General features: G+C 42.0%; 1 protein-coding gene across 7 annotated transcripts in view; it reads right to left on the bottom strand.

Annotated features, from left to right (window-relative positions):
* Nucleotides 1-261: 261 nt before the first annotated feature.
* IPCEF1 (interaction protein for cytohesin exchange factors 1) overlaps nt 262-18,662 on the bottom strand; it is a 181,759-nt gene continuing 163,358 nt past the window's right edge. For all 7 annotated transcript variants that reach the window (XM_019412629.2, XM_019412631.2, XM_019412633.2 and 4 more), the window contains 2 exons: nt 13,583-13,776; nt 262-5,129 (listed from right to left, as the gene is read on the bottom strand). In XM_019412629.2, the coding sequence (XP_019268174.1) occupies nt 4,923-5,129; nt 13,583-13,776 (401 nt within the window). In that variant the 3' untranslated portion in view covers nt 262-4,922. The remainder of the gene's footprint in view (nt 5,130-13,582; nt 13,777-18,662) is intronic.

Genomic DNA, 18,662 nt, shown 5'->3' with positions numbered 1-18,662 from the left:
ACATATTTTTACTAACAAGCCTGTAAGGTAAGGACCACTGGAGAATAATCACATCTGTTATTACTGAAACAGACTTTCCAACACAATTAAATGCTTTGAAAATAAGAAGAGTCTAGAATCAGTTATTCTTATGATGGCCACCAGAGGGCACTATAACCTTTACAGAAACTAAAAGCCCAGTCCTCAAACCCTTCCAGGGGAGCATGTTCTTGGAGGAAGCAGCACAGCAGGGCAGAAAATGAACACAGTAGTAGATTTCGATATTTTTTCCATGTCATTTTACTAGATATATTTTCTCTTGTTTTTATTTGTATCTTACAAGTCACTCTCAAAAAACAAAGCAGAAGAAATGAGCCGTGCCTCTTTTTTTCTGTTCAAAGAGGATAGGTGACAGAGAAGGAAAGCACAATGACATTGAAGGTGTCATTTCCACATTATCATCTTGCCCCAAACACCATGCAGCACTAACAGTCACATCCCCATCATGCAAGGACATTAAAGTCTACGGTGACTAAAAATTCTGGTTTTTATTATGGGATGCTAAATGTGTCCACGGGGCATGCTTCCCCTTTGGACGCAACATGAAGAAGTATCAATATAGTGCAGTTAAGTCTCACAGGAAGAGATACGGACAAACTTTGTTTTTTAACGGAGAATCATTTTTAATGTCTTCTGTGGTCTATGGTAGAATGGGGAAGAGTAAAAATGTGCAGAGGAAGCAGGGAAATTGCTTCCTGTCTCACAACGTAGAAGGACACAGAGCTGTCAAAATCCTGTTCAGAGAGAGGAGCTTTCTGTGACGGCTGGAATTATTCCCGCTCCCTAACCCGCTTCATATGGGTTGTTAAAAATCAGTTTCAGGGGCTTTCCTTTTTCATTACATATTACAAAACCCTAGCAGGGCGGCCACCTGACATTTCTAGGACTCGATTTCTCTTGCGAGGTAAGTACACAAAAAATTAGAAGGAAAATAAATTGGACTCTCAAATATCATATTCTAATAGACTGAAGAAGAGATATACCCTAAAACGAACCAAAAGTTATTGGTTATTTTTAACACACTGGCCTGTTTTGGATGGGCATCCTCTGGACCTAAATTACCCACATCTTCTGCATGGCTTTGTATCAAAATGCTGCAGGAGAAGAAATTGGGAGAGGAAGGCTGAGGGACTAGTCACCAGACTCCATCTCCGACTGGCTTTTAAAGGAAAACAAATGATCTCCATTTCTTCAACCACCTCATTCATCCGCGGATCTCACAGCACCCAACAAGCATGGAAGTTACAGAAGGAAGGAAAAGGAAGCACAGTGATTGGGTCACACCCCAACTCATGGTCAACCCAGCAGTCGGTTGCTGCAGGAAGGACAGCAGCCCCTCAGCCCTGGGGAAGAGACCGTGCTCAAGTAAAAGAGCCTCCCCTCAGGCTCCCAGCCGATGACTTCACAAAAGCCATCCCGGCCACCCCGGCAATGCATGCACACTGCACGTCAAAGGGCTGGGGCCCAACAGTGACTGAGCAAGGAACCGGGAGAGAGAAGAATGAGAGAAATGGGAGGAGTTTCTTTCCTCCCTGTCAAAAAAGGAGGAGTGATAATCCACAGCCATCCCACCAAGACCACTGGGGAGGGAAAGGGAGGGAAGCCTGAAACACGCACGCGTGCAAACAACAAAGTGCTACGTAAATATAAGGCTTGGGTTTCACACTGAAATCTGACTCCAAACATAATCTTTCTTAGGCTTCTGGGAGTCTTGGCAGTAATATATACCTTATGATTCTTCTTAGGTCTTTGATGCCAAGCTGAGATTGTGCCGGAACAAAGACTTATTAAAAGTAATAGACGCCCTTCAAGTGTGGGACCATTTGATTCAGTGCGTGCTGCAATGTTCCAGCCACCGAGGTATCCTATCAGGCACTAGTTTGGGTCTACAGGCTAACAACAGAGAGAAATGGTCCTCCACACAACCCCAAAGAGGAGTCCCATCCAGATCCTAATCCACAGCAGGTGCCACAGGTTTGGACCTGATTACACTCAGGTTCTCTGCTTCCTGAGCTGGCATGGCTCTGGGTCATTTCACAGCCTTCAGACCCTCCGTCTACAGGAACGGGCAAAAGAGTTACCCTGTGAACCCCATGAAACTACCCAAAATCCATTTCAGAGATGACCTAACCCTCAGGAATAAACTGGAAGTAATCCAGTTTTCCTAATATCCTTTAAAACAACAACAACAACAACAAAAAGGCTGAGTTATTCCTAAACTGAGTGTCAGGGAAAGTGTCACCCACTCTTCCTGTCACTTCCCACTACCCTCCACTTTCTCTTAGTGGCCACAGCTGAAGCTGGGACCTCACAGAAGCAGCCCCTTACTTCCTAACACAAAGTAATGCAGAGTGAAAGTGTTTTCAGAGGGTGAAACACTAACCAGAAGGTGAGCCTGGTCGAGAAGAGAGGGGGCAGGACGGGGCAGTTGGATCTCACTTTCACTGGGGGACATTCTGCACAGTATGTGCTTTAACAAAGCCAAAGCTTCTAGACTAACCTGACTTTGAAAAGTAACTAAAAGGTTTAATTCAGCAATCTCATGGACCTCTTTTGCCTTTAATTTGGAGTGCTCCTAAGGAATTTACCCTACACGGTCACCTAAGCGTGTATTCATGAAAAGCCAAAGCCAAAGTAGAGCACTGAGGTGTATTCACAAGCCCGGGCCAAAAGCTTCTGGGGCACCTCAATTTAGAAAAATTGTTTTGAAGTTTATAGGTTAGTATTTCAAGCCAAAGGAAAGAAGGTGGAATTATTAATTATTATGTCCATTATTATGTCTCCTCTCAACAATCTGTTTACACTGTGAATCCTAAACAATTAACCTTCTAACAGCTGCTAATTGTAGAAATAATCAGTGATGATTCCCAGAGTAAAGACAGTAAAGCACTGGCCTCTCAAAGCAGGAGCTTCGGGGTCTAATCTGAGGACCTGTATGGTTGCGTCCAGAGCTGGGGCCAACAGAACATTCACCGGGGGCCAGGCCCCCTCTTCCGGGGAGTCCTTGGCCCAGCACACTCCACTTGGGATAGGTCCCCTTAAATGTTTACTGGGCCATAGGGACTGACAAAATCTTATGTCACTCTTATCTTACAAAAGCTTCTAGTACTCTGACTTGTTTCCTGTTTTTTTTCTTTCTTAATACGAGGGTTGTTGTTGTTTACAAAGTATTAACACTTCTGAGTAAAGCTTGAGGAAATACTCAACAACTATTTCCATCTAGTTTGCGGATAAAAAAAGATGGTTATTTCCACTTGAATGTCAAGCCACACTTTGACTCTATAAAGCACACTGTGTTAGCCTGACCATTTGCTAGGGGTAAGGCCAAACTGGGTTTTTGCTGGGTTGTGGTTATTCTTATGAGAAATATTCGTAATTAGTAATAAAACGAGTTCTCTTTAACAGACCCCAAAATTTCTATTAGACCTTAGACAAAAGACCACATTAGCTGTGTTTCATTTGGTTTAGGGCTTGTGGGCATAAATGGCATAAAGCTTACAAAGTTTATTCACTACAAGAAATAACCTAAGATGAAAATCCTTTTCTGGTTAAAAGAATGCCTGACCACAGATAGAGAAATCTGAGCACTCTGGGTTGAGAACGAGAGAGAGAGAAAGAGAAAGAAGCCAGAAAATGGAAGATTATTAACGCATGCCTCCATATTTATCCCACAAGATATCCTGAGCATTCCTCATACAGCATAGTGCAACATAATAACTCCAGTGAATCAACAGTATTCCTACTTTCTCAAGCAAAAAAGTATATACTTAGAGAATATACATTGAGCAAAATGTATAATTACCATCTTTTACAACACTAGTAACTTGACCTTCTATAAATATACTTAAATAACAAACATTATAGAGAGCTATTCACAGAGGACCCAAAGTGAGACATAAACATACAAAAATAAAATAATCATATTTTAACTCTTTTGTTGTTTTCATTGGGTTTTCTGGAGTCAGGATATCAAAACCATTCAGACACCAGAATCGTCTTGTCAATCTTGATCCTGGGGAAACTGGACATAAATTGACACTGTGCAGAGACACCACACCCAGGGACGAACGCAGCAAACATTCCCTGCTGGACTTATTTCTATCTCCTACAGTGGTTTAGAAAGGCTAGGAGGGAGTGGAGGTCTCAAAGTGTAATGAAACGTATTTCTGTAGCTGCTCTGTGGAAAGGAAACTTTAATCAGATCCCCCCCACCTGGGTAGAGTGTGGAAACATCAAGCTGTCCTTTGAGAGAGTGGGAAGACAGGGCACACCTCCTCCTCGGGCTCTCCCACACACCACTCGCTCTGAAGTATTTCTCAGCTCACGGAAAAGGCACCACCATTCTGGACCAAAGGCAAGAGATTTTGGTTCCACAACACAACTGTCTCGTTCCAGTTGCTGCCATAAAACACATTCCTCCACTCAAAACATAAATGATTCGAAGAATTCAACTACCCAACCCAGTGGAATATGTACATCCTTACATTCTTCTTTTGGAAAACACAACACTTCTATGAATAATGATCCTTGGTAGAACGTGATCTTTGTCCATCAGAATCTTCGTCCCGCTGTCGTTCTCTTGAGGGCAAAGAACAGAATACACATTTCTCACATCCCACCTAAAGCCTAGCATAACCATGAGCTCCTAGGAGGGACACGGTGTTTGTTCAACTGAGCTCAATCCCTCCAGTCTCCATGTAAGCACTGCCACCGGAAGGAGGGCTCCTGTTGCCAACACAGTAGGTCCTCACCTAAGTCGCGTCTTTAGAGGAGTAGCCACTGCTTGAGGAATTGGTTTCAGTTTTCCTTTTAAGGAGAGCTCTCGCAACATCTTGAAGAGCTGCTCGGGGTACGATAAAAGGGGAGAGAATGTTGGCTTGTTCTCAGATAGAATTTCCAACATGGGCAGAGGAAGGTGGTTTCTCGAGTCCCTGGGGGGTGCCCTCGTGGGCAGACGTGGGGGCCCGCTGCTGCTGATAGATATCCTGGATCAGCAGGGTGTTCATCAACTTCCACTCCCTGTATTTTCTGGCTGTCAACTTCGGATCATCCAGCAACTGGTTAATCATGGCCAGGTCATGTTCTTTACACTGTCCAAGAAGGAAAAAAAAAAAAAAAAAAAAAAAGGAGGGGGGTGGGGAGATGTAGTGAGTATTTTAATTTCAATAAACCCTCTTCAAATCTTTTACAAATACACATATACATTCGCCATAAAATTATCAAAGTGTTTTTACACATTAATATTCTAATCCGGAAGCCTAAGAGATATGACAGGACATCCATTTGCATACATTTGCCAAGAAGACGTTAAGTTCTCCTACCCAAGGGCCAGTAGAAGAACGTAGCCAGGATCTCCCACATGGATCTTCCCTCACCGACCCTTATTCCACACCTCGGTAATGTTTCTATCTCAGAGTGACCATTATTTCTTCTACAACTTACAACTGTATGATCATTTCATTGACCACCCAAACTTCACTAAGTAAAACTGGGATGTAGTACATTCCCTAAGACACAAGATGGCACAAAATATATCTTTATTAAATTATCTTCATTTTTAATAACTCACGTGCATGTATTTAGTTAACACACACTGAATAAATATATAGGCTACCTTTTTGTTCAAAGAAAAGACTACTAGCCTCCCATCAAAACAGTGTGTGTTTCGATGATACTAGTGGAACAAACGATCTATCTGCATTGTTTTACCCTGCCTCCTCTGTAACCAGTAACACACACATCTGAAATGCCTGGGTCAGGTGAAGGGAGTGTTCTTTAGCCAAGGAATGAGAGAAAAATGAGGTGTAACAGCCTCCACGTTCAATAATGGTCGCTCAGTCCTGACAATTTTATCTCAAATCTATTCTTGTTTCCACCATCCATCTGACCATAATCCTAATCCAATTCATCACACCTGATGTGTCCCCACCCCTAATCCTCACTTTAAATCCACCCTCCACGGGCCGTGCAGGACATCCACCCAGAATGCCGAGTCCTCTGAATGGTCCTCCTTCATGTCCAAGGTCCTAAGGATTTGAGCTCTATCTGTTGATCCCCACGCCCTTCTCATTTCCTGCTCTGTGTTGATGTGCATTCCCGCCCCCCTACCCCACACAATGCCAGTCCACACTCCGCAATGTTGTGCCACAGGCAGGACCTTCCATATCTTTCTTCTGGTGAACTCTACTTCCTGGAGTTGCCTTCACATGGAACACTTTCCAATCTTTCTTTACCGGATTTTACTATAACTCATAAATCTATACACACTTCAGGCATCCTGTTCTCCAGAAAATTTTCTCTGAACCCCTAAATGCACTGAGAAGCTTTATTTATGCTCTCATGCCTTCCAATGCTTAGAACTTAACATGTTATACTTAGATGTTCATGGATCTGTCACGCCACCTACTCTTAAGCTTCTTTTTTAGTTTTTTTAAGTGTTTTTTTATTTTTGAGAGAGAGAGAAAGACGGAGCATGAGTGGGGGAGGGGCCGAGAGATGGGGAGACACAGAATCCGAAGCAGGCTCCAGGCTCCGAGCTGTCAGCACAGAGTCCAATGTGGGGCTCAAATTCACGAACTGTGAGATCATGACCTGAGCAGAAGTCAGACGCTTAACCGACTGAGCCACCCACGCACCCCGTATTCTAAAGCTTCTTAAGAAAATCGACATTTTATTCATTCCCGTGTGTCTTGCACGTAACACAATGCCAAGTGCCAGGGAGACAGTCAATACATGTTTATTTTAAACCAATCTTTCTGCCTATCCCCAGGCCACCATGCGTGTAGCTAAAAATTCACAACCAGAATCAGGGGTTGTAGTTCAAATTTATGACCACTGCCACTAAGTGCCTTTCACTACTATCCATTAGTCATATTTTCCTACCCCTTTTTTCTCCCAATCTCCCAAATTACTATTTCAAAACCTTCCATCTCTTCCCAAATCTCCTTCCCTCCCCCACCCTCCTTTGCAGCTGAAGACCTTGTTTTCTATTTTTTTTTTTTTTTTGAGGAAATGGAAACGATCAAAAGAACACTTCTCCCAAGTTCCTACTGCCCACTCCCTATATCAACACAAGCACATCCCTGCCTTCCTTCCCGTTCTTTTGGATAAAATATCTGTGCTCCTAGCAAAGGCCAGTCTCCACTTGTGCACTGTCACCCACTCCCTCATACTCAAGAAACCCACTCCGGCAATTCTCCCTTCTTCCCTGTGACTCATTAACTTCCCATCTCTACTTGATCATCGTGTGTGCCGTTACCTCTCCCATCTTCAAAGCCTTCTCTCAAGCCCACATCCCTGCTCCAGCAAATGGTCCACTCTTCACCTTGTCTCCAATGTCCCCTTGACCATTCTCTCATAGAACCACGCCCATCACGGTTCAACCCGAACTCCTCTTGCTCAGGCCATCAGTGACCTCCATGTTGCTAAATCCAGTAACTATCATTAACTTACTTACCAACAGCATCTGAAACTATCGGCTCCTCCTTCTTAAACACTTTCATCGCGTCACTTCTGTGGCACATTTTTCTCATCCCCAAAATGGCCACTTATTCTAAATCTCTATTGCGGATTCCTCATTCTAGTCCAATCTCTTAAGATTGGAGAGCTCTAGAACCTCAGCCTTTAGCTGCCTCTGTATGTACATCCACGTTCTTGGTAATCTCATGCCTCCCATTCTCCCTAGGCACTAAGGGTCACAAATTTATTGTGCAAGCCTAATCTCTCCCCTGAACTTCAGACTTGTTTGTCTACACCCCCTCTTCTGCAGCTCCACCTGGACGTGAACGGGGCATCTCAAATGTAACACGTCCAAAACGAGGCTCCTATTATTCTCTAAGTGTCCCACCCACCCCAATTTCCAGTACACACTGAAACCTCTTCCCGCCATGGCCTTTTGCAAAGCACCCAATGGCAATTCCACGTTTCCAGTGGCTCGGGCCAAACACTGGAGTCACCCTTGACTCCTTCTCTCACTGCCAGTCCACCAGCAAATCCGGAGCTCTACTTTCCAAATATGTCAAACTACAGCACACCTGTGTTCAGAACCTTCCAAAGGCTTCCTATCTCACTGACTTGAAGTTAAGGTATTAGCAGTGGCACTAAGGCACTATGTGATGGAATCCCCCGTTGTCCCTCTGAGCTGTTCTCCCTGTGCTCCAGCCCCCCAAAACACTCCAGCCAAACGACCTCCTTGCTCTTCCTTAAGCCTCCTAGGCATTCCCGGACCAAGGCACTTGCATTTTTGTTCTTTGCCTGTAACATTCTGCCTCAGATAGCCTCAAGACTCACTCCCTTCTTTTCAGATTTTACTCAAATTTCATCTTTCAAAAAGGCTTTTCATGCCTTTCCTAATTAAAACTCAATCCATCAGCACTCCTCACCCCCACTTCTATTCTCTATCTATCATCACTTAGAGTACTATAAAATTGATTTATTTACTTAGTTATTTTTATTTTCTCCTCTACCTAAACATAAGCTTCTTAAGGAAAGGGATTTTTGTCTCGTATGCCCACTGTGAGACCCCAAGTGCATCAAAGAACGGTTCATACGTGGTAGACATTCACTAAATGCTTGCTGGAAAAAGAAAGAATATATGAAATAAAATGTGAATGAATAATTACCCATTTGCTTTTAAATCTCTTTTTTTAATGTCTATTATTTTGAGAGAGAGAGAGAGAAGAGAGAGCACAGAGGAAGGGCAGAGAGAAAGAGAGAGTTCCAAGCAGGCTTTGCACCGTCAGCACAGAGCATAGCACAGGGCTCAAACTCACCAAGCACAAATCGTGATCTGAGCCAAAATCAAGAGGTGGATGTTTAAGTGACTGAGCTACCCAGGCGCCTCTGCTTTTAAATCTTTTTTATATCGTGAACTCTATTTAGAGCCTAAGGAAATCCTCTCCATAAACAAACAAAAATGTTTATATGTATGTGTGTATTTTATATACATATTATTTATTACATATGTCCTATTTGTTTACATATAAATATATAGATATTTATATCTATACATTTGCATATCGTTTTAGAGATTCTAGAACTGGTAGCATTTATTCGATCCAAATGAGGGATCTGGTTTTAGATGATCACAAACACTGGCACAAAAATGTATTATTTGTTCTTCACGCTTTAACTTATGTTTTACTTGGGGCATTTTACTACATTTTGCTTCTTTTTTTTCCCCGTTTTCTTGAAATGTGGATCTCCAATAAAGTACTATGTACATAGTAGTCTGAGTGGTAAGAGTTATAATTCTGAGTCAAGAGAGCAATAATGTGGTGACAGATGGAGGTTAAAACATATATATATAAATACATGTGGATTCCAGGAAGGAAAAGAAAAATTGTGTAGTGGTAAAGTAACCAAGGAGTGATAACAAGCAGGTTGACCATGAACCAGAAGCAGAGGGATGGCAGGGTAGACGAGTGGATAACCAGAAAAGATTGGTGCTAGAAAGTCAAGCAAGGCCAAGGGAGTCTTCTCTCTTCCCTCTGAGTTCTCAACACCTACATTCAGATAACCATCTTCCCCCCTAAAATAAAAATAAAAATAAATAAGCTTTCTTCCTTTGGTATCACAATAGTGCTATTCATATGAAGTTATTTAAGGAGTTTTACGTTGTCCTTAAATTTTGACATCTGGGGTGAAACAGGTGATGGAGTTTAATGGAGTTTAAAGAGTCCACTTCTCATGATGAGCAGCAGGTGTGGTACAAAAGTGCTGAAACAGTATATTGTACACCTGAAACTAATACGACCCTTTATGTTAACTATACGGGAATGACAACTTAAAACTCAATAAGAAATTTTTAAATCTCTAGTTTCTTCCACACACAAAAATTGTGACATCCACTTCAGAGAGAGATCCTAATATTTTATCAAAAGAACGAAGATCTTTGCAGAGTAACAAAATGTGAAGAATTGATTCTCTTAAGGCAAAATGAATAAACCACCCCTCTAAATGCGATCAAAGGTTTCAGGAAAGGGTCTCTTCAACTTTGGCCTGACACTTCTCATATAGTTCTCAGCTCTGAGCAGTTCAAGTTTCTTACCGTTTGGCTCAAGTCTGTGTTAAGTTCTTTTATGGATAAAAAGAAATTACTGTAGACGAGAATAGAAAGGAAGGAAATTAATAAAACAAAAAGAGCCTCTGAACTGCTTCCTAGCCCAGCACTCAGTCAGCAGCATGATGCACTGGCCCTGCTTCTCCCTGCTGTGGTGCAGGAGGCCCACTGGACGCTTTGAACTACCTTTACGACATCCTCCTGGTCTTCTGGCAGGCAGGCCGGGTCTGGCAGGGCTTCCAGATAATACCATGAAAGAGACAATGCTATACTTTCCTTTTTCACTCCAAATAGTCAGTGCCTGATTCAAGAACTAAGCGCTGGAAATGTCTTCTACCAGAGCAGTTGAGGAAAGGAGGGTTCGTTTCTCTTTGGACACAGACCAGAATAACCCTGAGAGAAAGTTCCAGGCAGACCCATTAATCGTTCATTTTAAAATAAAGACACATTTAGCCAAAAGTCAATGGATGTTGAGTTATCACAACTTCCTAAAGATCTACATTTAGTATATGACATGATAGTTCATTCAACATCCTGGAAGAATTCCCATGAAGAGAATTTGTTCCAATACAATCCCAATGCAGGGATTTTTCTTTATTTATGGAATGTGCCTATCACTAACATAAACATTATTGTTAAAAGTTTCCTTGTTTCTGTATGAAACAGTGTGTTTGTCCACACCGCATCTTTGAAGTATTTTTCAAATCACATTTATATTACAATGTAATATGTACAGAAAAGCACTCATATAAAAAGGCTTGTGCTTGATGAATTACCACGAAATGGACATATCTTGTAACCGGCCACCACTGAGGTCAGAAGGTGACCTGAGAAGCTGTCCTGTGGCCCCTTCCAGGCATCTTTCCCGTTTCCCTCAACTGCTCTGAATTTTAAAACAATTATAATTAAATGTGATTCGATTAAAAATAGCTAAAGTAAGTCTTAAAGACTTTTGACATGAATAATCATACATGTACTGAACGATCTTTCTCCGGTAAATAGGCCGATGTGCTTTTTTTCCCCAAAAGGCCAATTTCCACATCAGCATGACTTCCCCCTCATGATGAGGTTCACAGGAGGACCGTATAACATGGATTATGTTTCCGCAGCCTAGCATTACATTTTTGTGAGGTCTAAGGGATCCTGTGGAAAGGGATCCTTTGCAGCAATGTACAGAGACAACAGATGTTCACATGGGTGTGGCCGGCGCCCCTGAGATGGCCCCCTATGCTCCCTGCCTTCCTGGCATTCCCACCCTTATGTAATTCTCCCCTCCTTGAACACGGGCTGACTTTTATACCAAAGTTTTATGCTCCTAATGCACAGTGCCCTGTAACTGTAATATGGTGTCACAGCTGAGACAGGACTGATCCATCTTGCTCACTCACTGTTCCTGTCTTACTCACTCTGGGGAAAGCCAACTTCCATTTGGGAAGCTACCGTATGTTCACAGAGCAAGGAAATGTGTGAACAACTGGGACCTCACTCCAACAACATGCAAGGAACTGGATCCTGCCAACAACCATATGATAGATAGAGCCTAGGATCACACCTTCCCCAGTGGAGGAATGAACAAAGTCCCGGCTGATGCCGGGATTGTAGTCTGTGAGAGACCTGGGGGAGAAGCATCTAGCTCCATGCCAAGATTCCTGACCCACAGAAACCGTGAAAAGACAAATGTTCATTGTCTGTAGTTGGTAAATTTGGGGCTGTTACCTCACAATAGATAACAAATACACAGGGAGAAAAGAAAAAGCTGAATTCATAAATTCCGTGGCCACAGTGCATGGAGAGCAAGAGGTCACAGAGAATCATATTATGGGCCAATAAAAGCTTTGAATTCTTTGTACAAACCTGGCCTCCCTGTGGCCAGGTCAGGGCATGGTCCTGTGACCATCTAGAGTCCTGAGTTGCTATGCTGTTCTTAGCTATTCTGCTAAGACCATAGTCTTTCTCCTTCTAGAAATGGCCTGAACTGTCCATCCTCTCCTTAGCATGTTCCTTGTTTCTCCCAACATGGACTGCAATATATCATCCATTGACATACATTTCCTCCTCCATGAATGTCCTTCCTTCTAACCCTAATATTCTTCATCTCTTACTCACGGACCAGTTGTCAGCATCTTCATGACTTTGTCCCTAATGGCTTCAGATAGGCAGCCATGTCCCTCCTCTGGGGCTACCAAAGCACCCAAGCTTGTATCAGCTACACCGCTCAGCAGACCGCATTCTATTTTCCTCTCTGTTTCCACCATCCAGTGTGGTGCACTCAGTGGTCCCAGTGCCCAAGAATAGAGCCTGGTACACAGTAAGATTCAGGAAATATTGGTCTAATGAAAAATGTATTCACTCACATCAGTTATCACAAATAAGATCGTAAAATATACTACACTGAATGACCAAACATGTTTATCAATTTCATACATACCATGGAATAGAACATTTTTGGCTCTGAAAGGAGTGCTACTAATGTCTATCATTAAACGTTAGAGAATTTCTCTACACTTTGTTTTTCTTTGTATCATTAAAATACTGCTCTTCCTTTTCTTTTTCAGCCTCATTTTTGCAGCCTCTTAGGATGCTTAGCTATTCTACTAACAGGGACATCTGACGAAGAGTCCCTCAGCCGTTTCTTTGTAGCCTTGGCTTTTGATTGCTATTTCTTCCTGGAAAGAGACTCAAATTCTTGATGCAAAAGGACATATACAACCCAGAATGAAACTGCAGAATCTATCAAGGCTTTTCAGCATCTATAAATCTTCTGCTGATTTGGGACTATTTTACAAAGTATCCTGGCCTCCTCCTGTTCATGCTATAATCTACATGTGAAAGCAGGATGCTTTTGTTGGGAAGAACCATTTCAGTTGAAGAGGACCTGGAAATAGCCTCAGTACGTTTTGCGCCCTGTGCCTCATTCCCATTGTGAAAACACCTGCTAGTCTATTACCATCGAGTGTACCTTTTCCATTGCCTGTCTCTCACGGGTTTCTTCACTCCAGAGCCTAGGTCTGAGAATCATGAAGTCTTGGCTCTATCTGAAATCTAGATATTTTCTTCTGGAAGTAGGAGAGAAGAAGAATGGCACTCTTTAATGAATCCAATGAAATTCCAAAATCTTATGAATCTCACTGTTTATTCTCACAAGTTGACTATCCCAAGCCTTCATCAACATTTACTGTGCTAAGTAAAGGGTACAAAAAATATTACACGTGGTCCTTATCTTCTAGGAGCTTGACATTTGAACTTTTATACCAAAGTGAATGTAAAAATCAAGGCCTATTGTAGAAAAGTGCATTTGGTGCTACTGTGCGAATGTTCTAGTGCTTTAAGGAGGCCAAAGTTCATCCCAACCTACAGAGATTATAGTTACTTTTACTGCCCTCCCCTCCACCCAAACACACACACCGGTGGGCATGAATCTCTGCAGAAGCAGCCATTCCTTGCCCCACACCCAGAGTTTATCCACAATCTGAAATTTTTTACCTTCAATGTGCTGTTCAAGGTTCGGATTTTGTGAAGTTTCTCATTTATGGATGGATTCTTACATCGCTTCACAAAGGACTTTCTCAGCTCCTTTTTGGTTGAAGGCCGTCGGTCCCCGAGAGGAGACAGACTAGCTTGCTCCAACGATTTGTAGAGTCTCTCCATTTCGTCATCTTCAGACACCTTTGTTTCCTCTATTAAAATAAAAATTTTTTAAAAAGCAATAGCAAGAAACCCAGTTAAAGTCAAATTGAGAACATGAGACATTGTGGTCTGAACACCAGGCCCTGCTCGCACTTCTAACTTCCAGAACTATGAGACAATAAATTTTTGTTGCTAAGCCATTCAGTTTATGGTACTTTGTAATGACAGCGCCATGTTCCCTTCGAAGGCACTAGGGAAGGCTCTGTTCCAGGCCTCTCTCTTAGATTCTGTCAGTTCCTTGGCTTGTGGCAGAATTCCAGTCTTCATGGGGTGTTTTCCCTCTGTGTGTGTCTCTGTGTCCAAATTTCCTCCTTTCAGAAGGATGTCGGTCACATTGGATTTGGGGCTCCCCCTCCTGACCTCATCTCAACTAATTAAATCTGCAACAACCTCATTTCTAATAAGGGCACATTCTAAGATACTTTTGAACTAGAATTTCAACATAGAAATTTTGGAAGGACAAAACTGAACTCGTGATAGTCCACCAGCTAGCTCCCTCCAAATTCACGTCCTTCTCACATGCAAAATGCATTCACCCAATCCCAACATCTCCAAGAGTCTTAACCCATTCCAACATCAATTCTAAGTCCAAAATCTAATCCAAATAGCATCTAAATGTGGTATTGGTGAGACTCAGAGAATGATTCATCCTGTGGCAAAATTCCTCTCCATCTGTGAATCTGTGAAACAAGTTATCTGCTTCTAAAATACACTGATGGGACAACCAAACTCTAGCAAACTAATATATAATCTAAAGCTTGAGAACCATTGCTCCTGATAAGTTTTTAATGTCCTTCCTAAAACTGCCCTTTGAGAGAAGGAATCCCCATGTGATATGTGGCTTTGAGCAGATAATGATCATTTCTCATGCTGCCACATACCTCCAACCCCCTTCTTAACCACAACTTGCTAACCTCAGCCCAAATGCTTCCAGTGACGTGACTCTGCATGGGATCTAGTGGGGGACCACATGAACTAGGCTAAGTCAATGACAGTTCCACATACTGGCCAGAGTCATTGATTCAGGGATAAGCAGATGTCTCAGGTCAGAACAACTGGGGCCAGGAAGACTCAGTTCTGAGACTTGGGTGGGATATCAGGGAATCAATCTCTCTTGTTTTCCTAAACATGTGATAATATGAGCTGGAGGCTTCCACAGATCACCCCAAGAATCGTGAGAATGGAGCCAATCTATAGGACATAGCTGAAATATGGATCTCGGTCACTCTACTGGAGCCCTTGCAGTTCTGGAAGCCAATACATTGCCTTCGTTAAGCAACTGTCAGTGTAGTTATCAATCACACGCAACTGAAAGGACCCCAAATGATATAGGTTACCCAAAGAAAATCTTCATCTCTGGATATTGCTTTAATACCCATTAGAACTTTGGTCCTTTATTCCTTCATTCCCTGAAAATAATTTTGGGAAAGACACACAGCAATATTTCTTTGTCCACAATGTACTTTTTAGTCTCTAGGTGTTTCACATCTTACTCTGAGAATAAGCTTGATAGAGGGCCATATCAAAGGCATGGCATTAGGAAGAACTGAAACAAAAGAGGTCTCTCCAAAGGGTAGAGAAAAGCATACAATATTAACATAGGAGCTTCAAAATCAAGCAAAATTGATTTACTTTACAGTTTATTTTTGTAAGATTAGACATCTTTAAGCAATAACTTTTCCTCATCTACTACCAGAAAGCCACCACAAGGTGTTGCCAATGTTTTTTCATAAAATGGAGGGTAAAGATGAACTAACTTTGCAACCGACGTCAAGTATCAGTCAGTAAACCTCTTTGCTCTCTACCAAAACAGACTCCAAAAAGGGGGGAAATATTCAAAACTGCATTTGAACACAATTAGAACTTCCGGCTCAGACTGTGTGCAGACATCAAAAGTGAGTTTTTCTCAATAAGCACATGAAAAGATGCTCAGCATCATCAGTCATTACAGAGAATCCAAATCACAACCACAATGAGATGCTACCTCGCACCTGCCAGGATGACTAAAATCAAAAAGACAGACAAAGTGTAGAAAAGGATGCGGAGAAGCTGAAACCCTTATACATTACTGGTAAGGATATAAAACGAAGTCACCACTTTAGGAAAAGGTTTGGCACTTCCTCAAAAGCTAAACAAAGAGTTACCATATGACCCGACAATTCCACTCCCAGGTACATACTCAAGAGAATAAAAATGGCATGCTAACACAAACTTGTACCAACTGTTCATAGCAGTACAATTCATCATAGACAAAAGGTGGGAACAGCTTAAATGTTCATCAACTGAGGAATGGATAAACCAAATGTGGTATACGCACACAATGGAATATTATTCCGTAACTGAAAGCAACGAAGTACAGATACATATTACAAGATAGATGAACCTTGAAAACATTCTGCTAACTAAAAGAAGTCAGTCACAAAAGACCACACACTGTGTCCCATTTACATGAAATGTCAGAACAGGCAAATCCATAGAAACAGAAAGTAGATTTAGTGGCTGCAAGGGGCTGGGGAAGGGACAGGCAGAAATGGGGAACGATAGCCAATGTGTATAGGTGTGTGTGTGTGTGTGTGTGTGTGTGTGTGTGTGTGTGGTATTGAAAATGTTGTCAAATTCAATTGTGGAGATGGTTGTCCAGCTCTATAAATACACGAAAAAAAAAAACACTGAACCATTTTTATACATGAATTATATGGTATGTGGAATATATATCAATAAAACTCTGAGAAAGTAGGTTTTTAGGAGATTGTCCTGATAACTGACGATACTTGCACAGCAGGAATACTAAGCATGGTAACAGTCCTGTAGTTAAGCTGTAGATACTAGAAAGTCTCAAGAAAACTAAATTAACAGATATCAGACTCTCAGAGGGGACATTAGGATTGAGGACCCTGGGGCATTTCAGACATACAAGGATACGACAGTTTTTATATGTCCTTTTTTCTACAGCAAGGCAAGTGAGACTCGACTTTGAATAAAGCCTAAACACACAGCTTTCAGTGCCACAGGATTTAAGTACTATCTATTTAACAAACTTCAGGAAGTAAACCAAATAAGTATTTAACAAAGAAAATAAAATGGTTTCTTTAAATTTCTCTGTGTTCATGAAGCACCTCAGTTGTACCATTAAAGATGGTGATCGAAAATAAATTTACTTGTGACTAGTACATTACTTCATAATTAAGTCAGGGTAAAATGATTATGTTAAGACCACATATCTAAATCAAAAGATAGGAAACCGGTAAAGCTAAAAATAACTTTAGAAACTTAGAATAAGGTGGTATAAAGTACATTCCCTAAATGAAAAATAAACAGGGCTGCCTTTGGATAGTTTTATCATTATTTAATATATGTAGATATATTTCATCTTTTATGTTAAAAATATCAAGAATTATCTTTCTTCCCCACACACATTCCTTTCCCTGACTGAAATTTGGGGGCATTAATCATGAGCATATGGGTGTGTATGTGTGTGCATTATGGATGCGGTGTCTGGGCGTGGGTAGCGTGTATGATGTGTGTAGTACGGGGGGTGTGGTGCATGTGTGTGCAGTGTGGGGGGTGTGTGTGCAGTGTGTGGTGTAAGTGTGTAGAATGGGGGGTCTGGTATGGGTGTGATGTGTGGGGTCTGTGTGTGGTCTGTAGGTATGTAGGGGGGTGTGCATGTGTGTGCGATGCGTGTGCAACTTGATCCTCCAGAAATAAACCCACAGGTAAAGCGGACCTGTTGGGATTACCGAAAGTTAATACAGAATTCCCCTAAAATATGACCAAATAATGTTCAAAAGACACTCTCTACTTGAATTCACTTAGAAGCTGAGGTAATAGGAAGCTGCAAGCGTGCTCAGATAAGGCCAAAACTGCTGGGGCAAAAGGGGGAACCTGACAGGTGAATGTTCCTGCTGTGCTCTCGCCTCCCAGCCATCCAGCACCCCCTTCTCGGAGGAAACCTGAAACCGAAAGATTAGATGTGCATCTGACCTCTAAGAACCAGATTCCAGAATTGCCCACAAGCATAAGGACAATACAATAACAAATGGTGACATTAAGAGTCAAGAAAATATCTCTATTGGCTGTTTTGGGTCATAATCTGAGAGATGTACAGCATATCGCTAAATACTCAGGGGACAAACCTATGATCCAACCCCTCCCGTGGGTCCCGTGACCCAGCTGGGAGCTCTGTCTTGTTTTTACTGCCACTAATGGCTGGTGCTTGGGTCTTCACGGGGCCGTAAGATGAACAGCCAATAATAATGGAAGCAGATGATAAACAGGGTTCACAGGACAACTAAAGACACAACAGGTATAAGCACAACAAAATACAACTTACACCTGACCCCAGAGCACAGGAGAGTAGTGCTGGTGTGTTAATCCTGTGCCTCAAAGGGGCTACTGCATGAAGTAATGTTTAAAATCTCCCTTTCAGGGGCACCCGGGTGGCTCAGTCGGTTGAGTGCCCAACTTTACCTCAGGTCATGATCTCGCGGTTCGTGGGTTCAAACCCCGCATCAGAGTCTCTGCTGTCAGCACAGAGCACGCTTCAGATCCTCTGTCCCCCTCTCTCCCTGACCTTCCCCTGCACGCTCTCTCTCAAAAATGAATAAACTTTAAAATAAATTCTCCCTTTCATGTTTTCATGTAAATACTTTTCTAAATTATAATTCCATATTAAGAGATATTAGATTATTTGTCTTATTTTAACCAGACTGTAGAAGGAGCAAGGAAAAAGACTGCCGGCAAAGACCGCTGGTCTATCTCACATTGGAAGCAGAAGTCACCTTTATCATTTCCACATCCCTTATCTTTTGCAGCAAAATAAGTAAATTTTTTCTGACAGTCCAGTGTTCACGCAATTGCCAGCCTTCTCCTCAAG

Source organism: Panthera pardus, unplaced genomic scaffold (assembly GCF_024362965.1).
Source record: "Panthera pardus isolate Hobbes unplaced genomic scaffold, ASM2436296v1 HiC_scaffold_17, whole genome shotgun sequence".
Lineage (NCBI taxonomy): Eukaryota > Metazoa > Chordata > Mammalia > Carnivora > Felidae > Panthera > Panthera pardus.
This window is presented reverse-complemented; position numbering and strand designations above follow the sequence as displayed.